Consider the following 27150-nt stretch of genomic DNA (forward strand, 5'->3'; position numbering starts at 1 on the left):
CAAGATACAGAGGCAGGGATGAGAGGCACGGAGTCAGAGAAAGTGATCCTCGCTGTGTTTGGACTCTGGCTCCTGTCAGTCCTGATGTCCCCCTGCTGTCCCTATGTCTGCTTTCTCAAGGCTCGGTCGATCGTATTTTCTTTGAGCTACGTGAGTTACCCCAATATGCTTCCACTAGGTTTTCTTTTCCTTGGAGGGGAGGAAGATAAGCTGGCCAGGGTTAGTTTTTGTTGTGCAATCAAAAGAGTTCTGACGGATCCATTTGGTTCAAGATGAGAAGTGACCACAGAGTTGCACTCAGATGTTTGCTGACAGGCAAGGCTCTGAAAGATCTCATGGGTCAATGCCCAGTAAGGAATGATGATGATGGTGGTAATGGTAGCTAATATTTGAGTACTTTCCACAGGTCAGACACAGGACCAAGCATTTTGTGTCATTATTCTGTTTCACCACTACCATAGGGCTATGATGAAATAAATCAGTAGTTATTACGGTCTCCACTTTATAGAGGAGGAAACCAAGACTCAGAGAGGTCAGATGACTTGTTCTAAGGCCTCATAGCAAGGAAGAGAAGGTGCTGGAGTTTTATGTATTTTTCTTTAAAGATTTTATTTATTTATTTGTCAGAGAGAGACAGAGGGGGCACACAAGCAGGGGGAGCAGCAGATGGAGAGGGAGAAGCAGGCTCCCCACCGAGTAAGGAGCCCGATGTGGGACTCGATCCCAGGACCCTGGGATCATGACCTGAGCTGAAGGCAGACGCTTAACCGACTGAACCATCCGGGCACTCAGGTACTGGTGTTTTAATGCAGGTTTTCATGACTCCACAATTTCCCTTCTATGCCATGTGTGCACTTCCTGTCTCGCTTCTCTATTTCCATCTCCCACTTCTCTCTTCTCACACCCACGTCTCCTGCCTGAAGTTTCCCACTCTCCTCCTTTCAGTGACCCGCTTCAGGCTCCTTCAACCCCATTGTTTCGACTGTCCATGAATACATATTTTAAGGCCATAGTTTTCAACTCTTTTCAAGTATGAAGATACCTTTTCAATGTTTAAAAAAATCTCCATATAATAGCAGCCGTGCTTTAGTGTCTATTGATGAAATGCCTGGGCACAGATGGAGTCTCAGATGCCTTGTAATAACTCTGTGACCTCTAGGTTGGCATCCGTTACTTTCAAATATATGTGAGAATCCGTATAACCATCCCTCTTACTGCTACCTGCTTGGTTTATTACAATATAGAAAAGGCTTATAAATGCTACTATAGAGCTCTTTTTTGCTCACCCACTGCCTTAAGGCTACTAATTTCTTCTGAAATGTGGTCTTTTTTTGTCTCTCCTTTAATATGTTTAATTATTTAAGAAGGCATGAACTTACATTTTATATATCATCTCTTGATTATTCAGGGGCTGATTAATTCATGGATCGCCCCAGTCATGTCCTTCTCTTTCTAGCCCCATTTGTTTTATCATTCCATTTCTTATTAGCATCTTTTAGTAAGAATGGACAGTGGGAATGAGAAATGATTCTGGTTACAAATTATGAGTTCTGATGAAAGATTTGGTTAGAGGAAGCTGAAATCCTTTCTCGAAGTAAGAATTTCTTTAATTCATCAAGCATATTGATTCTCTCTGAGCTCAGTGAAGGCAGGAGTTGCTCTCATTCACTGCTAACCTCCGGGGCTCAGCAAGGTGCCTGGCACATAGGAGTTTACTTGAAAAAATTGTAGAATAAGTGAATAAGAGCTGGCTGATGTAAGAGGGGTAAATCAACTTTTTCCTAGGTGGGATGTTGATTTATAGGAAACTAAGTAAAGTACAAGACAACTTATTTTAGGTTCACATGTGTGCAGACAATGCAGCATAAAAATGTTTAAATGACTTGTTAAAATGAACAACAGGGATATATAGTTCTAATTAAAAAGCAAAAAATATTCCACAATGTTATGCTATCCAGTTGATGGAAAAAGACATTGACAGAGACCCACTCGGAAGTTTCTAAGATGAGGGTTGGTCCAGGATACTGTTACTTTAGGCATTAAATAAACATAATCACCCCCAGCACACTAAGAACTGAGTGTTTAGTATATACCAGGTGCTATGATAAGCAATTTACATGCCTTATCTCATTTGTCTTCACCAAACCTAGGAAGTATTATTACCTGATAGGCATCAGGAAGTTACCAGTGTCCCTAGATAATTTCTTTAGCTTCCCAGCTTGCTTTATTTATTTATTTATTTATTTATTTATGTAAACCACTCAGTTCTCACGTTTATTTATAAAGTTATTTCCTAAAAAGGTTGCACACAAATAGTTATCAACAAGATCGTCATACTCTGCTCTCATCTGCTGTAAAGTCTCTCTCCAGAGCCAGGCACAGGCGCCATGAAGGGACACTGTGGAGGGTCGCCGGCAAGTTCTGTGGCCTGAGCCATGAGGAACAGACACGCTGTGTGCATGGCTTCCCTGCCCTTGCTGCAGCACCTGGTGTGCCCCTGGCCCTGGGCCGTGCAACACAGGCTCTTCGCCTGGACCTGTGAGCATGTGCAGCCGTCCAGCTCAGTCCTGGCCACCAGCACACCAAGGCTGGGAGCATAGCTTCCCAGCTTTTTGAACCAAGAATGAACTTACCTACTTTTTGCTTCCTCTTTTTAAAATTAAAGATTTATTTCCCCATGAAATGTTAGATACATTTGAAACTTAGATTTTAGATACGTCCTTGGAAACTTGGAGATATTGGTTATTTCACTCGCTCTTGCTTTTTCTTTAATGAGTTGTATAGAAAGGAAACTTTTATAATGAGACTTGCCATACTTTTCAGAGTTTTCCTAATTTGTGGAAGCAAAAGGGTTTTCATGGAAGGATATACTGGGGGAAGGACAGGGTTCAGCCTATAGATTTGTTCCTGGGCTCTGCTGCTGTCCAGGGATCAGGTGCTGAAGTGGCTTAACCACCAAGACTTTCCCAGGCCAGCCCCAGTGGAGCAAAGGCTGATGGGAGGAGGGAGTGTGCCTCTTTGGCTATATAGCCTGGTGCAGCCACAGCTTCCTAGAATAAGGAAGCAACCTGAAAAGGTACTGGAGGAACTAGAATTATGGCCCATCTGTTTAGAGGGATTTGGGGGAAATGACTAGCTTTCTCTGCCTCCTTCTTCCATACTTTGCTTTATTTAGCTTGGAGGGAAGAATATGGACAGCAGACTACTAATGGAAAAGTGTATGTTCAAAAAAACCAAGGTTGGCATTTGTAGAACTGGTTAGCAGGGCATTTTGGAGAATTCCACTGCCTCTCTGAAGTGTTAGACAGGAGCCAGGAAGAACCAGGACTGGAGGCCCAATGATGCTGTCAGTTCCTTGGGACTACTCTGTCAACAAACCATTATTGTGGTTTAATAAAAGGGAGATGAACACAGGGATCTTGGCTGTAATGAAGATCAAACCGATGACATCATCAAGGAATTCCATACAGCGGGGAAAGAACCTCAGATGAAATTCAGTGTTAATAAGAAACTGAAAAAACTGGAATATTCAATGGGGCGGTGAACCTGATAGGTGGGCCAACATGGAGTGTGTTTCTTTTCTATAGCTCACATGACATTCTGCTCTGTTATTTCTATGTGTCTTATCTCTTTTACAACTAAGATGGCTTGAAGAAAGGGTCTGTATTCTTGTACCTGCCAAAGCACTGAGCACACAGTTATGCACATATAAGATAGACATGTAGGATTTTGTTTATTAAATTTACTGATGTTGTTCTTGAGGCTAAGGTCCTTGAATAAATCACTTGCGTATAGCTGATGTTTATTATTTTCATTAATTCTTTTACCTAAGACCCTCCATCCATCCATAAGACCCCTGTCTATTTCATTTTATTTATTCACCGAACACTGACTACATGCTAGGCTCTTGGTGCACAGGTGGAAAAGACAAAGTTCTTGCCCTTAGTAGCTGACAATCTAATGTGAGAGGAGAAATTTTAAAAAGAATTTTTGATATAAGTATATAATTAAATAACATTGTGATATTTCTTTGATTTGAATTTCTCTCTCAATCTGACCCACCTAGCAAAAACTCCTTCAAAAACATGTTAACACTGATTGCAGCTTGTCAACTGTTCTTAGATATTCTTAAGAATCTCCTCTTTGACTAGACAGCCATCAGGTCGCTTTTGGGGGCAGGGACTGTTATGCTCTGGTCTGCAACACAGCATCAGATAGGGTGCTTGCTCTCGCCTGCAAAAAGGCTGTTTTGTCTAGATTTATAAGTCATTAGTTTTGGCATAAGTAAAGTCACTCTAGAGAAAAGGCTCTAGAGAAAAATTTATCAGTAAAAAGAACTGAAGTAGAGGTGTAGGAGACTCATAGTTCTGGGGGTTTCAGGGATAAGAATCATGGTCTTAATGCCCCAGGATTCTTCCCTCTTTTTCTCTCTGGGTGTCATCTTCATTCTCTCAGATTCCTCTGTGGGGTGGGAGACATGGATATATCCATAGTTGTTTTGTGATATAACCTTACAACTCATGATCCAAGAGCAAGTTAGAGCTTTCCTTCTTTGATTCAGGATGGAAAATCTCAGATCAAGACGCTGATTAGAGAGACTTAGGTCAGAGGGAACCCCAGACTGTTGACTGGCTGTTCCATTGGGTCCTATGATTAGAATTGTTCTTCAAAGGAGAGAGATTGTCCATCACAAAAGAAGGCATGAAGGTGGTATGGAGGTCCAAAGAGAAGATTCCTGTCCTATTCTGTGTGTTGAGTCCACCAATGCAGTATTGTTCTCAAGGATACCTCCCCACCAGGGAGAATCCTCATAAGCCTGTTTATCTTCTTAGTGCCCATTCATGACCAGCATACAGAATGGCTACAGCACTAGGGCATGTTAAAACACACTGGGTACTTGTCCACGACTTCATATGGCTGTAATTCTACTCTATAAACAACACGGAAAGAGGGCTGCTTAGGGGGGGAAGGAGATCCTTTTTGATGTACACAGTCACACATTTCCTTGGTTGGCATAGCCAACCACTGGTGACCTTAGATGATACCATCTAAACTGGAAATGACTTTGATTTCGACTCCCCCTGCTCCTCAAGAGAGACACAGTCCAGGGGTCTGGCCTGACTACCCAAGTGCCTGTGGCTTACTGTATGTGTTTCTCTCCCCATACATACACATCCCTATCCCTCTCCATCCCACACCCAAATCTCCCACGCTGTAGAGCTCTTTCTATTTTGTAAGAAGTGAGCTCAAGCATCTTTGAACAGGTAATAGGGAGAACTTCTTCAGTACTATTCCCTTTAGCTGCATATACCCTCCCTAGTCCTGTTAGTAATAGAAAAGCAAGCTTTGGAGATTCCAAATTATTGACAACTCCAGACTTCTGATTCCATCCATATGAGAGACTGCTGAAGAACTCTACCACTAAAAATAAAAAGTAGGTTCCAGAAAAAAATATATAAAAAAATATATATTTTTAACGTATCACTGGGCTCACGAACATAAGGAAAATCTCCAAGAACCACCCTACTCCACAGAAAAGGAGTTGAATCTAGATCTGGCACTGATGGGCCTAAACAAATGGGAATAAGGGGCTCAGAGCACTGTGAAGGGTATTACTAGCCCTTGACCTGGCAGCATAGTGGGGACACTGAACTTTAGAATCCTACATTAATCCAGGACCCTTGGAGAGAGCTAGTGTTCCCGATTAAGGACACTGCCTTTAGATAAGTATATCAACAACAATAACAATTATAAGTGGGAGGGTTTTCAAAGGGCAAAGTTGGCATCCTGTATGTACGCCAGGAAGAGGTGCTTGCGAGTTAAAGCAGACTGAAGTCCTTGTAATGTTATAGAAGGGTGTTAAGATAATTTGAGAGTTTGTGAAAAATGTATCATAAAATTTCAAAGGAAGCCACTAAAAGAACAGAAAAAGAGGATAAAAGTCCCAAATCAATTAGAGGCAAAAAATGGGATTTAGAAAACAAGTATCTCCCTCCTTCCTGCCCCCCCAAAAGCTGCTCAATTAATCAATTTTTTAAAAAGCAAAATGGAGGAGCTCCTGGGTGGCGTAGTCAGTTGAACGTCTGACTCTCAGTTTCGGCTCAGGTCATGATCTCAGGGTCATGAGATCGAACCTAGTGTTGGGCTCCGCACTCAGTCCAGAGTCGGCTTAAGACTCTCTCTCAATCTCTCTCTTCCCCCTCTAAAAATAAATACATCATTTTTTTTAAGGCAAGAAAGAAAAAGAAGCGTTAAATACATGAAAATTGAGCAAGTAAGAGAAACAAGTTCAAAGATATTAATGTTCCCATTAAATGGAAGGGACTAAACTCATCAGTAAGAGAGCAGACATGGTCAAACAGTTAAGAAAGAAATGTAAACTGTACATGCTGCCTACAAGAAACACGTATAAAACACAAGGATTTTGGAAAGTTCAAAGTAAAAGGATGAAAAGAGATATTCTTGGCAAACAATAACAAAAAGAAAGATAGAATAGTTATAGTAACGTTAGGCCAAGAGCATAATTAGGGATAGATGGGGTCACTATATAATACTGGCTTCATTTACCAGGAAAACACAAGAAGTCTAAGATTGGGTGTGGTCATCGTTCCCCAATGTATACAAATATTAAATCATTGTGTTGTAAACCCAAAAGTAATGCTATATGTCCATCACATCTCAATAATAAAGAAGTAAAAACTGCACCTAATAAAATAGACTCAAGACACAGCAACACAGAGTCCCATGGAGAAAGGGACTACCACACCAGGGTGTTTCAAACCAAGCCTCTGCTACTAACAGGCAGAGAAACATCAATAAAGATTATGATTTGAACACAGATAAAACACTGAATTTCGTTAGCATATGCAGAATAATAGTTCATCTTTCACCGTCTCTATGACTAGCAGCAGATCCCTGGGCCTCCATTTCCTTATCTGCAAAATGAGACACTACCTACAGTGCTCTCGCCAAAGCTACAGCGTCCTCTAAGACTCACCTTTATTGCAGTAGTTCTAGGAAAGGAAAGTCTTCTAATTAGTGCAAGCAGCCTGTTGTAGGTCACATCCCAATTTTAGTGATGTTAAAATGAAAAAAATGTGACCGAGGCTCTGTTAGATACCACACATCTTACAAACCACTGTGGTGGTTTAAGATGCGATGACGTCAGCAAACTACAGGGGGCGTGCTGCTCGCTCTGCTCCTTCAGAACTGACAGTAAATGAGGGGAGACCAGGACAGAAATCCAAAGTGGGTTATGCTTTAGCTTTTCACATCCTTGCATGTTTTCCTATAGGTATCTGCTCCTCAAAACGAACTACTTCTTCAGAGGGGAGATGAAGTCCTAACCATAGCCTTCTTGGAAGGAAGTGACTCACCAGGGCGGGAGCACTGGGGAGATGGAGTGGGGAGAGCCATGAGAGGGAGGCAGGGGTCAGATACCGCCTCCCCTGCAGCAGAAGTGATGCTGGGAGTGGGAAAGGCAAAGAGAAGTGTGAGGCTTGTTTGGGGGAGGGGGTGAGGAGTGGGGAAAGAGAGGGAAGGGGAAGGCCTGCTGCTGTAGGAGTGTAAGCATGGTGACGGTGGGCTTCACCAGCAGTCTGCCCTGTGCCTGGTACTTCAGGAGGCTGGGGTGGGACAAGGAAGGCCTTCTGTCCAGCCCACCACTTAGAGAATTGGGGAGAAGACAGACTTCAAGGAAGGTGACTGGAGACGGGGCCTACATCCACTTTCTGAATGGATGAAAAACTCAGACTACTAAAAGTAGCTTTGCCTTTTTCAGCAGAGGCAATTTTAGGGTCTTGATTATATTACTATTTTGGAATGGCTTTTTATAAATATTCTTCACTATGTGAAAATCAGTTTTTTGTTAAAATGCTTAAAGAAAAAAGAAATTAATTTTGAAACAAACAAACAACAGAATCCAAGGAAGCCTAAAGCTGTCTTCAACCTGGAGAGGACATTGATCCCTGGTTAAACAGACCCTCGTGCTACCTGTCCTTCTAAATGCCCCCTCCAAGGCCTTGGTGATTCTCACCTGGGAGTGCTCTCCACCCTGTCTGACTTCTGGAATGTTCGCATCTCTCCAGGGTACGGGCTGCTCATAACCTCACCCTGTTTCAGTGTGTTGTCTCACTAAGGACAATGAGATCTTTAAAAGCCCAGAGTCCCTCTCCCCACCTCCAACCATCTAAGGCACGGAGTGTCAAACAGTGAATTAAGGTGGCTGGTCACTAAGGAACAAACTGTGTTTTAGGGATTCTTCCCCAAACCGCACATATTCCTCACATGAGGGATTGTCATTGGTTAAAAATAAAACTTCCGTGGAAGGTACACTTCCTTTATTCTTTTAAGTAATATGCTTGTATGTATTTATTTTAAGTCTATGAAATTATTAAAATAATACTATTAAAATTCTCTGAGGTAATGACCATCCTCTCTCTGAAAAATCACACCAAGAATCTGACGTCCTAGTTTCCTTTTGCTGCTGTAACAACTCACCACAGACTGAGCAGCATAACCTGATACAAACTGATTATCTTATACTTCAGTCTGTTAGAATTCCGTCATTGGTTTGTGCTCAAATCAAAGTGTTGGCATGACTGTGTTCCCTTCTAGAAGCTCTAGGGGTAGATCTACTTTCTTACCTTCTCCAGCTTCTAGAGCCCACCCATATGCCTTGACCTGTGACCCTCCCTCCATCCTCAAAGTCAGGAACGGTGAGTCTAGGTCCTTCTCACCTCATATCACTGTGACCTCCTCTTCTGCTTCCCTTTTTCTAGTTTAAGGACCCTGTGATTCCATTGGGCCCACTCAGATAATCTGGGATCATCTCACTATCTTAAGGTCCTTAACTTAATCCCACCTGCACAGTCATGTTCATTGGCTGTGGGCATTGCAACCGGATATCTTTTGAAGGCCTTTATTCTGCCTACTACACCTTCTGTCCCCTCAGTCTGGTGGGGCATAGAGGGTGTCGCAACGGTTAACCATGAAGGGGCTTCAGAACCTTGGGCTGTCAGGAGAGCCTGTGAGCAGGCATGCAGGGTGGAATTTCTGGCCACTGCCTCTGGGAGAAGGAGTTCAGACGCAGCAATGAGACATCTCTGGAAAACCCGCCGCTAGTGCACAGCTAGTAACCTTTTTAGAAAAATTTTAAGAAAGTGTTTACAAGCCCCCATTCCTGCTCTGGCTCATGTCTCATTAGTATTCCAGATCAGGGGCAGTCCATGCTTACCCACAGCAGAGAAGCTGGCACCCCACAATCATTTCACCATGACGCCGACGACAATGACTCTCAGGGTGAGGAGTGAACCATTTAAGAAATATATTTTGTCGATGAGACTTTAGAGGAAGTCCTCTTAGCAGTTGGAATCAGAAAGTATTGAAGTTCCTCAGTCTGGTTTCCAACAGCGGCAGCTCCTTTTGTAGACACAGAATAGGCTTTGTCCTCCTTGGGACTATAAGATCTATACTGATCAGGTTCAGGCCCCGTGGTCTATGCGGCTGGACCCATATTAGGGGCTTGAAGAGCTGGCTGGATTCAGTCATCCCCAAGCTTACCTTTTATTTCTAGGCTCTGAATAAACAAAAAGATGGAGATTGGAAACAATTTGGTCATGTTTACTAAGATCCAGAATGTAAGGCATTCCCAGCGTCTCCATAGCTTGGTATCTATCCCAGAAAAATATTTGCATATGTGGGTAAGGAGGTGTGCGGTTCAGCATTGTTTGCCATGGTCACAGATGAGGGACAGCTTAAATGTCACTCAAGGGGTGACAAAACAAATGTGGTACATCCACACTAAACAATTAAAAAAAAAAGGCTAGGTCTATATATATATATGAACAATATACATACTATACAGTGAAAAAAAGTGAGTTTTGGAATAATATGTATCAGTTTGATTCTTCCAAAAATTATATATTTGCATGTAACACAGAAAGTTCTAGAACTACAAACACCGAACTGAAAACAATTGTTATTCTGGGAGAGGACTGGGGTGTGCTTGAAGGAGGTTTGGGGGGTTGATAAAGATGGATTTTTTACTTTCAATTATTGTGCAAATTTTTTGATGATAAAACACATATGAGTGTGATCACATTGTGAGATCTATTTTAAATTAAAAGAGAAAGGTAAACGGAACTGAATGAACTAATCTAACATTTTGAAGTTGTCAAAACTGATGGTCAAATCTATTAAAATGTTTTACAAAGCAACAATTAGCACAGGAAGTTCCAAACTATTTTTCCTATTTTGTTAAAAGTGTGTATGTGTATGTATGTACATATAGACTTATACGGACTACATATACCTACATATATTTACATGGATGCTACATCTACCTACCTATTATCTACCTATATACACTATATGTATCTATATATGCTTATAATAAAATGCATAAATCCTGCTTTGGTTAAACCATAGATAAATATCTCATTCTTTATCATTGTTCTTATTATTTATAGTGGCAAACATATCTCCTATATGATTATGATTAATTTGGTAATTGAATACAGTTTGCCTTTTAAATAATTCAATTAACTTTAGTAAATTAGAAAAGTTTTCTGACATAGTTGCAAAATTAAGGACAACATGAAACACTGTTTTACGGTATGAGCAACCCTTTAAATAAAACCCTTCCAAGTGTGAAGAATGCGTTAAGGTTTTAGCAAATGAACGCTCTGTGCAGAAAAACTGATCTAAATTGTGATTTAAACTTTACAACCACCACAGTCTTTCCATTTGAGCAAAACTTCTGTTGGAAACTGAAAGTGGGGGTGGTGGTGGCTATCTCAGACCTCTGGGGATATCCCAGGAAACAAAAGCTGCTCTGAAGGAATTGTGCAAGATTGACACCAACAGGAATTCCTTTCTAGACTACAGGAGCCTGCAGATTGGGTGTTCAGTTCCACCGAGAAAAGGGGAAGCTACTGAGCTTTTTATTTACCCAGAGAACCAGTCCTGAAGACCCTCCATGGTCTGTGCGTGCGCGGATGTCTCGGGGATGATCAAATCCTCCCCTCGACCCCTACAGGGAGGAGACTGTATGCAGGACCACAATCGTGCACCTGCCGGTCAACAGATCAGCCCTCCATATGCGGAGGCACTCGCCCAGCTGTGGCGGAGGAGCAGAGCCAGCCCATTCCCTCCCCCATCCCCGCAGAACAAAGGGCGGTCATTTTCTGCTCCTCCCAGAGTCAGATGCACGCACACGCCTTCCATCACAATTAACTCAAGAAACTGAAACACAACACAAACTCACCCGCAACATGCTCAAAATCAATGCCATCAATACCCAGAACGAGGATACCAAAAAAGCAAAAACAAAACAAACCTATTCAAAGAGTAAATACTCAAAGCAACAGGGCTCAAGTCAGACACACTACAAGGTCAATACATCTAAGACAAGTTCAAGTATGCGGCGCCTTATACAGTGAAGAGCTGGTCATTATCCCACGGGTCCCAAAGGTAAATGCCCTCAGGAACCAGCTAATGGGAAAGTCTATAAGATAATACAGAGTGGGCCTGCCATGAGCTGGACCGCAGGTGCCCCGGGGAAAGGGATTCGCATTCAATTTTTACAAATTTCAACTCTTGCAGCATGATTCTTAAACAGAGTCTACAATCAAACAGCGACGGAAGTGGAGTTAAAATATGGGTATAGAGTAGATGACATAGAACAAGAGTCACAGCCAGAAACGTGGCCAAGTCTACAGAGAATACAATGCAGAGCAGTGATCCTAGCTGTCATTATTTAAAAGAATGGTGACCACTAGGTATATACCTTTAAATGCAATGGCAAAGCGAAAGTTAAAAGAAATGGCTTATTAAACTCTAATATGAGGGATTCAGATTTGTCAAATAGATTCTTGACATAAGTAATTGAGCTAGATTACAAAAAGATTGCATACATTCTCTTGGAAGGCTTTAAATAAATGAAGCTTCTAAGAGCTATAGGTGTGGCCTTATTGGAAGGCAAAGGGGTGGGCCAAATGACCTCCCAAGGTCCTGATTTAAATATGTCTATACAGTCAACCCTTGGTTATCCAGCCCAAAGAAGAAGACAGTGACAAATCATCCTAAGCTCAAGATAATAGAAAGTTATATTTGCCTTTGGAACGTATTTTGGTACTTAAATTAGAACGTGTCTTTCTGACGCTCTGAGAATTCACAATGCTTCACAACAGCCGCACAGAAGGCATGACCTGGAGCTGGGAGACTGCCCAATTTCGCCATCCTGTCCTCCACGCAAGCCTTCTCCTCTGCTGGGAGCCGGCAATATCATCTTGCTGAAGAACACTCGGCACTCCAAACTTTCCCAGACAGGGCCTGCCTGGCTCAACCCTTCCCTGGGAGGCGAGAGAAGGCTCTTTCCCTGCTCTCTGGCTGACGCAGGATGAGGACCACAAAGTGCCGCAGGTCCCGTGGTCGGCAGCAAGCTAGCCCGGATTTATCTCTGTAAGGTGACTGCAAAGGATGGTCTAGTCTCCCTACCACTGAAGACACAGAAGTAAACTTCTTGAGTTCCTTGGAAGAGACAGAGGGAGGGACTTCATGGAAAAGGAAGATGAAATGAATGCCGAGCCGAGTGCTTGGAAAGAAAGAACCTGCATACTCGGGAGATGGAGCAGCAACTGTGCGTGTCCAAGGATGGGTGTGATGGAGAGCTGCACCTGAAGCCCATGTTCAAGGGGAAGGGCCAGTGTGGTAACCGCACTAAGCTGTGGAGGGCTCAGGGTGTGGGAAGGATGGTTACCCCACCATCCTCTGTCCTCTGTCAACTAACAGGAGGCAGGACCAGCTAGGACATTTCAGACAGCCTCAAGGTCCTGGAAGAAGAGGCTCAGGGCTCTGGGAGGCAGCATTTGATGAGGTGGGCTGCTTCAGAGAGATGCCAGACTGTCACAGCACTGAGCAACTGAGCATGGACAAGCTGCTCCAGTCACCTTGGGCAGCAAGGGTCATCACAACCCCTTCTGATGTTCCTTCTTCTGTCACACTCATTTCTTTAGTTTTTCCTCCAGACCCAGGACTGTGCTAATTTCAATGGGGCTATTTAATTTAAATGAAAAAAAAAAATTCAGTTCCTCAGTCAGAGTAGCCCCATTTCAAGTGCTCATCCGCCCCCTGTGGCTAGTGGACACCGTACGGGACAGCCCCGACAGAGAACATCTACATCATCACAGAAGGTTCCACTGGACAGGGCACTTATCCCGACTTCTAGAAGGTCTAGAATCGTGTACCTTCTACTCTTCACAGGATAGAAGAAATGAATAAATGGAAGAAGAAGCGTGCTTTACAAAGTATCTTTCCTACGCACCATCACGACTGATGCTCACCCCGTCCAGCGTAGTAGGTGGGGGTAAACTTCAATATGCCCATTTTACAGGTGAGACAAGTAGGCCCCACAGAGCTAAGGAACTCGCACAAGGTTTGCAACTGTTGGGGGGTGTGTGGTTAGGATTAACACCAGGTCTTCCAGTTCCAAGGTCAGTGCTTTCCACTGTTTCATGCAACTGCTACAAGCGATGCCACCTAACAGTGACTTTGTTTCACACTGTCATACAAGCTCGGCCTCCCAGAATGAAGAGGACAGGCCCTTGTGATTTTCTGGATTGACTGATTTTTGAAGTGATAACAAAACTTGGCACAACTGCAGTTTAGTAGCTCTAGTAGGGAGCCCTGGGGTTCAAATCCTGACCCACCCATGTCCCATTTAATTGATGAGGGCTGATCGCTTCCCACCCGGTTTCCTTTTCTTGTGTATATACTTCACAGTGTTGTTAGGAGGCAGGGGAAGGCAGGAAGACAGGGACTTCATGGAAAAGGAGATGAAATGAATGCCGAGTGCTTGGAAAGAAAGAACCTGCATACTCGGGAGATGCAGCGGCAATTGTGCAGGAAGACAGGGCCGGGGAAAGGCTCAGCATGGTGCCTGGCAACGAGGGCTCCAGAAATAACACTTATTGATGGTTTCTGGCAGAACTAACAGCACACTGGCACATGCAACACCTTTCCTGTTTCTACAGATGATCTATCGGAATCTCAGCGAGGAAAGGACTAATTCAAGGTCCTACGACTAGAAAGCTCTAGATCTACGGCATGAACTCAAGCTATCTGGACTCCGAATCCTATGCTTTTCTTATGACATGGTGTTGCTTCTCAGGAAAGAAGGGAGCAGTGGACACCAAGGCATGCTTTAGAGGAAGTTTAGCTGTCCTGAATTTCCATCTTTTGCCCTTCTTTGAAAGGGATGATTATTATCTTCCGAGTTTTACAGGAAGTGCTGTGCAAAGGCCACTTTGAGCAGGACTTCTAGCATAATCGTCTCCTGTAAGCCCTTCCTATGTAGAGCTTCTACAATCCCACTTCTAAGTTAGTGTTACTTGTATGGCAAGGAGACTTAAAAACACGAAGAGCATGTCTTGAAGCAGAGCACTCAAATTCCCTCCCTGAAAAACCATTCAGCCTCCATCGTCTCACTGCCGTAGCAAAAGGCAAGGACATGGCCTTCCAGAGGCCCAGCGGAGCCCAGCCCAGACCTAGGAAGGAGACTACGTATTGTTGCAAACCACTGGCTTTTGGTATTTTTTATTCAGCCTCATCACAGCAAAACCTGACTAATAGATCCATCAGACTCAGGGTGGGAGTCGCTTACCCTGCCACAACGATCTCAAAATCTCCATCATGGTCCACATCGGTGACTGCCACACCATAGTTGAGCTGGGTGGGGTTGCTGTCATAGTCAGGGGGCAGGACCGTGCTGGTGACTGCAGTGAACATGGGTTCAGCACGCTGAGACCCCTCGGTTGGGGGCAGAAACCGCAGCAGCAGCAGGAACAGTAACATCCTGAACACCTGCAACCAGAAGTTACAAATGTTACTGAAAGACCTCCTAACCAAGCAGCCTGGAGTAGGAGCACGAGTACCGCCTCTCCCCATCCCTCCAGCCCTCATTCCTGGAGGACTTGGCCATTACTGAGGCTGCCACTTTTCCATAACATCTGCCCTGACCAGCATGTTTAAAACCACAGCCTGCTGGGGCACCTGGGTGACTCAGTGGGTTAAAGCGTCTGCCTTAGGCTCAGGTCGTGATCCCAGGGTCTTGGGATCAAGTCCTGCATCTGGGTCTCTGCTCACCTGGGACCCTGATTCTCCCCCACCCTCTCTCTCTCTCTGCATGCCTCTCTGCCTACTTGTGATCTCTGTCTGTCAAGTAAATAAAACAAAAACAAAAACAAAAACAAAAACCTACAGCCTGCCTGCATCCCACCCGATCACCCTTTCCCTGCTCGGCTTCTTCTTTTTCTATCACTGTAAATCTACTTATTCACTATGCTTCCTGTTGTTTGTCTCCCTCTGCTAGAAGGTAAGCTCCACCAGGGCAAGGATCGATGGGTTTTGCTTTCTCAGGCACATCAAGCCAAGGACAGAGTCTGGTACAGAACAGGCACTTATCACACAGTTGTTGAGGGAAGGAAGGGTTGAATATAAATACATTGGCATCTCCCATACTCCAAAAGAAAGATTGGGAGAGTGAAGAAGATAACCAGCCTCAGTCCCTAGTGGGAGTGAGACTCCCATGGGTATCCCGGTCTAAAACAATAGAGGCAGTGAAGGATTTTCCTTCTATGGGACACATCCCAGAGGTAGCCTGGAGGGAATCTGGGAACTGGCAGGTTCCTCTGGCCAGGGTCCCTCCCCAGGGTGGCTGGCCATCATCTCCAGATCAGAAAGCAGGCAGTTAGGGAACGTATTCCAGCAGGATCTGGCGGTGGCCCATCATTCACTTGGAGAAATTAAACCATTGTGTGCGTGTTTTATTATAAATTAATTATGTATAATCCGTTGTATAATTCATTATTATATCTCTAACATAACTCAGGGTGTTGCCGAGCAGCCTGGGGCCATGGGAGCTGGTGGCCGGAACCCAGGAGACTGATGAGAATGGCCAAGGAGGTGGAAGGACCCCGCCCTGCCCCTGTGGGAGCTACAGATGGCCCACCCAGAGACTCTAACTGCAGGCCTGGAGGCCGAACTCCAGAATATTCTATTTTTTTTTTTTTTTTTTTTTTTTTTAATATTTTATTTATTTATTTGAGAGAGAGACAGCGAGAGAGAGCATGAGCGAGGAGAAGGTCAGAGGGAGAAGCAGACTCCCTGTGGAGCTGGGAGCCCGATGCGGGACTCGATCCCAGGAATCCAGGATCATGACCTGAGCCGAAGGCAGTCGTCCAACCAACTGAGCCACCCAGGCGTCCCTCCAGAATATTCTAAAGGCTCTGCTGGAACAAGTCCCAGGAACGCTGCTGCGCAGGTCCAGTCCTGCAGGCAAAGTGGTGCCTTCCTGCCTTCAGAAGGCAGCAGACCCCTTCTTGATGGAATTCTTCCCGCTGGCATGCCAGTGCGTCTGGCAGCTGAGAGCAAGGCTGAGTGAGGCTGATGTCTTAATGAACAGAAGATGCAAAGATGCAAAGACTGACTCTCCATATGGAGACAGACGCTCCTGCCAACAAGGGAGCTTGCCTCCGTTCAGGACCCAGAAACCCAAATGGAGGGCTGGGAGCTGCCTTCACAGTCGGACACGAGTCAGAAGCCTCCCTAATGCCTTGCTGGTGAAGCTGGCGTGAGACCCAGGAGCAACGCGCCCACCGCAGGACAGAAACTAACCTCGGCGAGCCTTCCTGGGAAGGAGGCTTTTGCACCGTGTTCATGAGACACATGTTGGGTGTTGCACTAGCAGAGTGAGGTCAAGCCTAAATTACTGAGATGTCTGAACAAGACCATATCTTCTGGGCTGTCTAATCACTAAAGGCAAACACATCACTCTGAGAGTTAAGCAACTCGGCAGGAAGTTTGGTTGGATAAAGGAAACTTATAATTGGATTAATAAGCAGCTGGTGGTCAAATGAGAAGCTAAAGAGTATTTAATAACCAGCGGAGACATGCTGAAATGTAGGGTGGAGCTGAAGGTCACTGGTCTTTTCAAGGTATTTCTACCTCTATTGTAAGGACAGCAAATGAGTTTCAACTTGAGAGCCAGATCCAATTGATTGGCAGTGGATTGAAAGAGTACTGTGATCAGATTATAAGGTTTGCAACGGACAGAGAAAAGGAAAGTGACATTGGGTGTAACTTCTAGAAGCTACTTAGTCCCTCCAGCATCATACCTGTGATCTGGATCACTGACACCAGGGAGGGAGGTCCCATTGGGGTAATATGCGCAACCTTCTGTTTAGGTAATATCAGAATTCTGGAATAGGTTTCAGAAGCACCTCACTACTGAAAAAATACTGTATAATAACTATTTTTTCTTAGAATGCCCACTTAATCAGGAAGCCTCAGTGTTCTTTACAAGAGATTCATAACTTATAAAAGTGAACATCTGCTAAAAATTTTCTAATGAAGGTCATGAGGGGCAAGAACCATGATGCAGCCTGTCGATTTTTACCTTTTCTGTAAAAAGGTGAACTTAAAAAAAAAAAAAGATTATTTATTTATTTATTTGAAAGAAGGAGACAGAACATGAGCATGAGTATGGGGAGAGGGGCAGAGGGAAAGAGAGAAGCAGATTCCCTTCTGGGCAAGGAGCCCAACACAGGGCTCAATCCCAGGACCCCAGGACCATGATCTGAGCTGAAGGCAGATGTGTAACAGACTGAACCACCCAGGCTCCCCGCAAAGATGAACTTTTAATTAGGGGAGCCATATGAAAGAGGTAGCTACTCTGTGTTAACCATTTCCAGAAAAATAACCTAAAGCAAGATTAAAAAGAAGTAATAAATTTATGGGCTGATCTCCATTCAGCTTGGTGACCTTGAACAAGTCACAGCCTTGGTGGGTCCCAGCATCTCTAAAATGAGAGTTTGGGACAGACATTAAGCGTCCTTTCCAGCTCTAAAATTCTACAATGAATTAAAGGATTTTTGTTTTGTTTTGTTTTTTTAAGAAGCAGACCTTCAGCAGTTTTTCTCCTCAGTGCCTTCTATAAACTTCAGACCAACTTGTGTGATTTTCCTCTATGAGCACATTAAACCTATTTTGAACAAAACAGCTTTTCGGCAGGGTTCTGCAGTAGTTCCCCCACAGAGGCCACGGCCAGAGAGGAATCAGCCATCATCATTGTGGAATCAAAATCACTCCACATGGGCAGATCAGTGGACGGCACCCCCAATGGGGCAGGGGCCAAGGGATACAGGGAGAACATGCACTTCACATGTTATTCTTCTGCTATGTCAAGGGCACTCCTTGCACCCACCTGGGCTGTTCTGAACCAGCTGTGAGTTAGAGGGGAAGCTGTGAGCCTGTCTTTGTGGCAGATCGGGGAACAATTGTGGTAAAGAAACTCAGGAAAAGATCTGGAAAATATCCACCTTGTACTCTCAGGGCTCATGTGAAAGAAATCACGGAAGGGCTTCTCTGTACCTTGACTACTTAGGCTGGTTCCCAGACCAGGAGCCTCAAAACCAGCTAGGAGTTTGTTAACAAGCAGGATCTTGGGCCCCACCCCAGACCTAATAAATAAGAATATGCATTTTAATAAGACTTCAGGTGATGTGAATGCACATTAAAGTTTGAGAAACACTGCTCAGCTGGAGCTATACACTGGAATCACTTGGGGAGTTTTTTCTTTTTTTAAATACTATTAAATGATTTCTTGGATATGACACCAAAAGCACACAACAAAAGAAAATATAGACAAAAAGGATTATCTCAAAATTTAAAGCTTTTGTACATCAAAGAACACTGCAGACTGAGTGAAAAGGCAACCCACAGAATGAGAGAAAATATTTGCAAATCGTTTATCTGATAAGGGATTAATATCCAGAATATATAAAGAGTTCCTACAAATCAACAACAACAAAAAAACACCCAATTAAAAATGGGCAAGGGACTTGAATAGACATTTCTCCAAAGAAGGTATATACAAATGGTCAATAAATATGTAAAAAGATGCTCAACAACAGTAATAATTAGGGAAATGCAAATCGAAACTACAATAAGATACCACTCATATCCATTAGGATGGATATAGGAAAACAAAACAAAACAAAACAAAAACACCAGAAAATTGCAGTCATTCCTGAAGATGTGGAGGACTAAGACCCTTGAGCACTACTGGCAGGAATGTAAAATGGCATAGCTATTGTGGAAATTCACTGTGCAAGAGTTCCTAAAAAACAAACAAACAACCCCCCCCCCCAATACAACGTCCATGTGATCTGGCAATCCCACTTCTGGGTTTACACTGGAAAGAAGTGAAAGAAGGGGCTCAAACAGATTCTTGTACACCCACGTTCAAAGCATCATTATTCACAAGAGCCAAAATGTGGAAGCCACCCAAGAATCCTTCGACAGCTCAATGGTAAACAAGATGTGGTCTATACCTAGAATGGAATGCTATAACCTTTAAAAAGGAAGACAGTTCTGACACATGCTGTGACATGGATGAACCATGAAGACACTGTGCTGAGTGAAATAAGCCAGTCACAGAAGGACATCGACTCTGTAATGCCACTTAGATGCAGTACCCAGGGTAGTCCCATTCACAGACACAGAAAACAGAAGGGTGGTTGTTAGAGGCTGATGCAGGGAGGGAGGAGCAGGGAGTTAGTGTTTAATGGACACAGAGTTTCAGTGTGGAGATGGGTGGTGGGGATGGTTGCACACCCACGTGGATGTGTCCAATGTCACTGAACTGTACACTTAAACATGGCTAACGTGGTAAATTTAGAGACCAGGTGTCTTGTCTCACACCAAGATAGTCTCACTTAACTGGCACAGGGGCACATCAGAGCTCTAAAAGCCCCCCCATGTGATTATAATATGTTGCAAAATTTAAGAAACACTGTTCTATACCAATGCTTCTCAGACTGTAATGTGTATGTGACTCATCCGGCAATCTTGTTCAATTGCAGCTTCTGATCCACTAGATCTGTATTAGGGTCCAACATTCTTGATTTCTAACAAGTTCCCAGGTGATGCTGGGGATCCTGGTCTACAAGTTACGTGCTGAACAGTGAGGTTCTGCACTATAGTTCCCAGTCAAGAAACCGGGGTATATACTACAGAGAAGGGATGTGATTATTTCAGCAACCTGCTCCTCGCTCTCTAGATCTAAGGAACTGAAATCAATGGAGGGTTATGCAATCCTCAGAGAGGCAGGCTCCTTTTACCCGTATACGCTCAAAGTCCTAGCTGTCTTCAGCTCCGAGTTAAATTACCATACTTAATATGAGAGGACAAAGAAGGATTCTGGTTCCAGTTTTTACCAGAAAGTGAGAAGAGGGTAAGGGTTGGAACTGGAGGGGTGGGGGTCAGGTCCAGGAGAAAAGGGATGGCTATCATCAAATGCCACAGCCTAGAGAAAATGGGTTATGGGCAGGAATTAGCCGCTAAGACAGAGACGCTCGCCAATGTGTTCTTAAAAACCATCATAGTGCCTGGTACTAGTTAGTGCTTAATTAATGTTTGTTAAATGTTGAATATGCCCAAATGATAATATGAATCAGCAGAAATGACTTGTCACTTGTCATAGAGTTATTTAAAAACTCTTCTTTGCCTAAAGCAAGGCTTCTCAAACTGTAACATGCTTACAAATCACCTGAAGGTCTTGGTGAAAATGCACATTCTGATTTGGTAGGTCTGCGGTGGGGCTCAGTTTCTGCACTCTCACAGGGCATCACACGAGACCTCTGCAAACTTCACTTTTAGTAGCAAGGCTCTAGACCAAGGTTCTAAACCCCAGCTGGCCCACAGAACTCACCTGGGAGTATTTTAAAATACAACATGGCCCAGGTCCTTCACCCAGTTTCTTTTCTTTCTTTCTTTTTTTTTTTTTAAGATTTTATTCATTTGATAGAGATCACAAGCAGGCAGAGAGGCAGGTAGGGAGAGAGGAGGAAGCAGGATCCCCGCTGAGCAGAGAGCCCGACGAGGGGCTCAATCCCAGGACCCTGAGACCATGACCTGAGCCGAAGGCAGAGGCTCTAACCCACTGAGCCACCCAGGTGCCCCCTTCACCCAGTTTCTGATTGAATTGATCTGGGGTGGGGCTCAGGCGCTGCATATTTCTAGAAGCTCCCCAGACGATGCTGATGGACAGCCTGGGCTGAGAACCACAGCCCTAGACTCACGGTCCTCAAGATCTGGGAGTGTAGGCTGCACTCAGCTTTAAAGTGAAAAATGTTTCTACTCCTCAAATGTCCTCAACCAGCTTGTTGAAGTACATGAAGAAAACCTCCTTCTAGCTAGAGAATGTCACCGGAAGAGGTGAGGTTGGGAGTTTGGGGAAGAAAGCAGAGCAGGCTGAGACTGCGTGAAGCAGAAGGGCCGCAGGCACCGGGAGTGACCTCACATTTTACATGGCTGACCTGAGAAACCTCCCGTCACACCACCGCAAACATCTGAATCTTTGGGGAGAGCGTGGAAAAGTTAAACATAGGATCAAAATGTAGGTTGAACTGAAAGTTTTTGTTTTCTTGAATGCTTGGGCATGACGCGCCTACTATGTTCTTGAGCCCGCTGAGTGCGCAGAGTCCGAGGTTAAGCACGTATGTGTGGAGGGGGGACACCCAGGGCCAAGCAGCCTGGAGAAGGCGAGGCTACGTACCAAAGGCAGAGCTTGGGCCAAGGGGCATAGGGCCAGAGCACCCAGAGCCTCGGTAAGGAACGTGAGCTGCTCCTGCAGGGGAGGTGTGGGGAGGAGGCCGGGAGGGGTCTGGCTTAACAAGGGGAAGGGATGCTAGGACTTGTGGTTCAGGCAGTGAGAAGATTGCTTTGTAATGATTTTAAAAAAGGATCCATAACAGTCCTTAGTGGGATATAAAGAGGGGGGAGCCCCAAAGCGTGGAGCCAAGGACCTGGATTTGGAGCTCAAGTGTCCCCCCCCACCCCGCAATCCCCATCAACTAGGTAGTGACCTTGGGCACGTTCCTCCAACGGCTCTTCAGTGTCGTTAACATGGGAAGCAGACGACGCACCAAGGTTTCAAGGGTTAGGTGAGCTCGCGGACACCTGTTGGGGGCCAGGGTGGGCTGCGCTCACTGCTTGCTCCCCGTCTTGCTACACGGATAGTGTTGGGTCAGATAGTCTTTAGACACTGGCTGTGAGGCGGGTCACATGCAGCCAGACTCAGTCTTCTGTGGCCTTGGGACTTTCCTGAACTGGGTCTGAAAGCTGGTAACCAAGCAACCCAGATCTCGGAGTGGGGTCAGGCAGCTGTGGGGGGAAGCTTCCAGGGCAATTTCAGGGGCAAGCAGTTCCTTAGCAATTATCGAAAGAGCCAAGGACACCACCCCGAGCTCTCACAAAAGCAAGAGCCCTGAATGCTTCAGATGTTGAGAATGAGCCGGGAGCACAGACCTTTTCCAGACACTGTAGGGGGGCAGAGTCTCACTTGACAAAAGAGCCCCAAATGCTTCAGAAGTTAGAAATGAGCATGGAACACTGACCCTTTCCAGACACTGTAGGGTGGCAGCGGCTCTGGGGAGTAAGGCAGCCGTGGGAAAACTCCGTCCAGCAGAGGCCAAGCCCCACCCAGGAGTGACTGGAACCCAGGCATCTTTGGAGAAGGGCTACCAGAAGTTGTCTTGGTTCCTTTGCCCGCAGCAACAATCCCCGTGGACCCTGGGATCCTGTTCTCGGTGCTGGGGTCACAGGGAGAAACTTAGTCAACATGTGGGGTACCGGGGCGGCCGGGGGCGGGGAGTTGGAGGTAAGAGCACAAAGAAATCACTAAGGGAGCTGGGGACAGGGCAGAGACCCAGAAATCCGAAGAGGTAGGGGGTGTGGCCGCAAATTAAGCTGAAGGATCCTCAGAAGGCAGCTGGATAGGAGTGGCAGGAGGGAAGGGAGAGCATCCAGAGAGTAGACCCAGGGGTGTGGAGGACCCAGCGGTCACCCCAGCCTGCCCTTTTGGCACTCCCTATGCAAGGCCCTGATCCCTGGGTCAGGGGTGGGGAGGAAGCATTTATTTCCTACTCCTGAGGTTTGCTTCTAGAGGACCTTCCACTTGACTAGAGCATGGGTTCTCAGGTGGGGGGCAATTTTGCTCCCCTTCCCCCCCCTCCCGGGATACCTGTCCACGTCTGGAGACAGTTCTGGTCCACAGAACCAGGGAAGGGAATGCTACTGGCATTCAGAGGGTAGAATGCTAAACTTCATACAGTGCACAGAACAGCCAGCCAAACAAAGAATTATCTAGCCCAAAGCATCAAGAGCATGAGCTTGAGAACCTCCAGGACCAGCGCCATATTCCTGGCCTCTTTCCTTCCTGAATCCTCCTCCTGAGGGCTGCAGCAGGGTCTCCCAGACTGCTCAGTGTGCAAGAACCATGGAGGAGAGCCCTTTCTGGACCTGCCTCCTGACAGAGGCCACTCTCCGCCACGAGCGGAGGCTCAGCCCCAGCACCCCCGCCACAGGGAGCCCACTCTGAAGCCAGGCCTTCCAAACAGCTGTATCGGTAATGAGGGTGCCTGAGACTTGCCTCTCTCCTCCCTTCTTCCCCCCCCCTTTCTCTCCTTCAGTTGGTCCTGAATCTGAGTAGGGAATGGGGATGCTATTCACTGGGCCCTTTTGAACCCCAACACTGTCACTCATGTTGGAAATCTGGTGTCACAATGGGTTCTTGCATCTTCCTCCTTCCCCACAATCACTGGATCACCACGTCCATCGTGTTCCATGAATACTTCTCAAAAGTGCCCAGTCTTCCCAACCCCACTGCCGGAGATGCGCCCCTCTACACTTCCCCTGAACAGTGGCAATCAATACTTGCTAACTACCCCCTCCCTCTCACCTCACCCACTTCCACATGCCTGTTGGAGCTCCGTTTCTAATCTCAGAACTGATTCCCTCTCTCTTCTGCTTAATTCATGGGACTCTGGATACCAGGCAAACAAGTTTTCATTGCAATTTTGTGTAACAAGTCCTATATGAGGAGTGGGTAGTAATAGTGATGCTTGTCTACTCCCGACTGGGTGCCAGGGGCTACTCTCCTCCAGTCCTCACCGTAACCTTGTGAGGTGGGTTTTACTATGGACCCCATTTCATAGATGAGGAGACTAAGGCATGGAGACGTTAAGTAACCTGCTGAAGGTCACAAAGCTAGGGCGTGGTGGAACCAGATTCTGTGTCTAAGCCCCCTGGCTCCGGAACTAGCGTTCTTGGACTCTCTGCTATAACGAACTTATCTTAGAGCAGGTGAGATGGAAACCCAGTGGAAGGAGCAAACACCCCGCCCAGGGGAGCTGGGGGAGAGCCAAGAGAGGGGCGGCAGTGAGCTGACCGAGGGGACAAGGTAGAGGAAGTGTCCTCGGGCTAAGGGGACATCAGAGCATGTGGACAAGCAGCTTGTGTCATGCAGTGGGAGCACGGGATGGGTTGTGGGAGCACGGGATGGGGCAGGACAACCTCTGGGAAAGAGGATGGAGAAGGGGGGTGGCCTGGTGAGCCCCAGCAGCCAGAGGTGGAGGGGTGTGTTAGAAAGACCGCTGTAGCCCTCGGGTGTGGAGAAGCCATGGAAGGATGCAGCTGGAAGCTGGGACTCTGGCTGGGAAGCAAACCCTGGGCCTGAGTGGGAGAGAAAGCTGGAGGTCTGGAGGTTCCCTTCTCTCGGCCATTACCCACTCAGTATCCCCGTGCACCCACACTGTAGCAGGCCCTGTGCCCAAGGCTGGGAGAACAGCTGGGAACAAAGGCCTTGCCCTGTGGCGTATATGCTCTGAGGCCTCAGTCTTGGGTGTCTCTCCACCTTGTCTCTGGCCAGGTCCTCTGCTTCTCCAAATGCTAGAATTTCTGCCCCTCCCTGCCCCCAGGGGCCACACGTCCTCTGCATCTTCCCCAGCATCCAGAAAATAGAAGGTTTCCTCTTCTCTCCCGCTACCTGGGGAAAGCACCACATGCTGCCGGCAGCTGCACTCCCAGAGAGCAGACTGGCTCCTGCACCAGAGAAGGCAGGTGGAAACTCGGGGGCCCCGGGAAGGAGGTGCCCCGGAGACCAGCAGGCTAATGAAACTGGGTTACTGTGAGCGAGCGCACAAATGGCATCTCCCAGCCCTGTGCACCAGGTGCAGTGGTTCCTGCTCGAGCATCACGAACTGCCAAGACTTCCCTGTCTGTGGAAGGGGCAACAATAAGAAATGATGCCCGTTCCGTGCTGAGCGTGGTGCCTGGCCAACAGGAGGTCCGTCTGTGGCAGGGGAGGGCTACAGCGATCGCGCTAAGACCACAGCCAATGGCTGTCTGTGGGCCAGAGGAATGCAGCTCAGGACGGGGCACCCGGGCCCACTAGGGACTCCCCTTCCAGGAGTAGAGGCCAGAAACTGGATGGAGCACTTGAGACTGTCAGACTTCAAGGAATAGGCTTGCTTCCATGACTCATTTGTCTGGGGAGCCCAGTGGAGCTTGCTGACTTCTTCAGCGCTGCTTTCTCAACACAAGACTCCTCAATTTCCTGACTTCCACCCATGCATACTCAGTCAGGACACGCCCAGGGGCCAGGTTGGAAGGGACACCTGAGGCCTGACTCCTGACCTCCGGGAGCTCATGGTCTACCGGCGGTGAGACCCATACACAGGGAGAAGCTCAGAACAGCAAGACGGCTGAAGTGCAGGTGCAGCCCGTGGCGGGGGAGGGAGGTGGCTAGTGACGCGGGGGTAAGGGCAGGAGCGAAGGAGAATGGAGATTCCACGGGAGCTGTTCCATGTGGATCATGCAGTGGCTGTGACACAGCTTTAGTGGACGCGGCAAACGTGGGGGTTGCTGGAATGCAGTGTCCAGGGTGTGGGGCGCAGTGTGCGGGAGAAGGCAGAGGCGGCCACTGGGGCCTGTAGGGCTGGCCCGTTATGCCAGGGCAAGGAGCCTGGAGTCACATCACAGGAGAGGGTTTGAAGTGGGCTGCGACATGATCACATGGTCAGCCACGCACCGCAGGAAGAGCGTTTCAGGTTTGGGGCAGCAGGCTGCAGGACAGACAGACGGTGCTCCTGAAGAGCGAGTGAAAGTCTCACAGAAGGGCATCCTGGGGCAGCAGAGTGGCGTGGCACTGGATGACCTCCCAAATGCTTTTCCAGGCCTAAGAGTCTATGGGTCAGGGTTTGTTGCCTTTTTCCCCTCTAAGTCACTTCAAATGCATTAACAGACCTTGCTATTTAGAAGCATGCCCCTGGGAATCTTCCTGTGAAGTAGTGATTCACTCCCTAGTCTGTCTTCAGTGGAAATCCGAATTATCCTCTCTTCTCTCAGCTTAGAGTGAGGCAAACCTGCGCTGCACTTCCTTGCAGTAGCCTGGTGGGAAGGAGAGAGCACGCAGAGAGAGAGAATGAGGAAGAGAACCTGGGCTTTGCTCGGGGCTCGGAGCTGGCCACCATCTCACAGGGTGGGCCCTGCTTGGGCTCCCAACCCCTGCCTGGGCAGTGGGACCTCGAGGTTTCTGGAGCCTGCTGGGAAGAAGGAGCCAGAAGGAAAAGTGGCCTTCCTGATCCAGGCCAGTTTGGAGATCCACTGTCATACCTAGAGCCATCTCTGGCCCAGAATGGCCACCTACATTCACCTGTTAATCCCCCTAAGTACCCACTGAGCTCTTGCTCGTGCCAAGCACACTAGGCATGGAGTTCACAGTGAGAATGAAAGACACAGTGCTTTCCTGACACTGCTTACAAGGCAGTGTTTCTTCTCAGGGACTCTTGTGTCCCCACTTGCCAAAGCCTCCTTGGACATACACAGCTTCTCTGTTGTGAGGTGCATGGTTACGATCTCTGAGGAAGAGTCTGTTCCTAGAGACCAAGATGAAAGGGAATGTGACATCCCTTCGACAGCGTGTCTGCAAGAGACAGAAAGCTCCTCTGTTATAGGGACGGAGTGGGGTGTAACCTTGATCCTCTAAGGAGAGACTCAAGTGACTTCCTACCTCCAATCCTGAGCACACAGAGGGCAAGACCAGAGATGGGCCTTCAGTGAAAAGCACCAACAGAGGCTGCTCCTGCCAATCTTTTTTTTTTTTTTTTTTAAAGATTTTATTTATTTGTCAGAGAGAGGGAGAGAGAGCGAGCACAGGCAGACAGAATGGCAGGCAGAGGCAGAGGGAGAAGCAGGCTCCCTGCCGAGCAAGGAGCCTGATGTGGGACTCGATCCCAGCGTCCTGGGATC

General features: G+C 46.6%; 1 protein-coding gene across 6 annotated transcripts in view; it reads right to left on the reverse strand.

The window, feature by feature from the left end:
* Positions 1–27150, reverse strand: part of CRTAC1 (cartilage acidic protein 1) — a 150196-nt gene that overhangs the window by 115676 nt on the left and 7370 nt on the right. For all 6 annotated transcript variants that reach the window (XM_059398294.1, XM_059398289.1, XM_059398290.1 and 3 more), the window contains exon 2: positions 14663–14862. In XM_059398294.1, the coding sequence (XP_059254277.1) occupies positions 14663–14853 (191 nt within the window). In that variant the 5' untranslated portion in view covers positions 14854–14862. The remainder of the gene's footprint in view (positions 1–14662; positions 14863–27150) is intronic.

Source organism: Mustela nigripes, chromosome 4 (genome assembly GCF_022355385.1).
Source record: "Mustela nigripes isolate SB6536 chromosome 4, MUSNIG.SB6536, whole genome shotgun sequence".
Lineage (NCBI taxonomy): Eukaryota > Metazoa > Chordata > Mammalia > Carnivora > Mustelidae > Mustela > Mustela nigripes.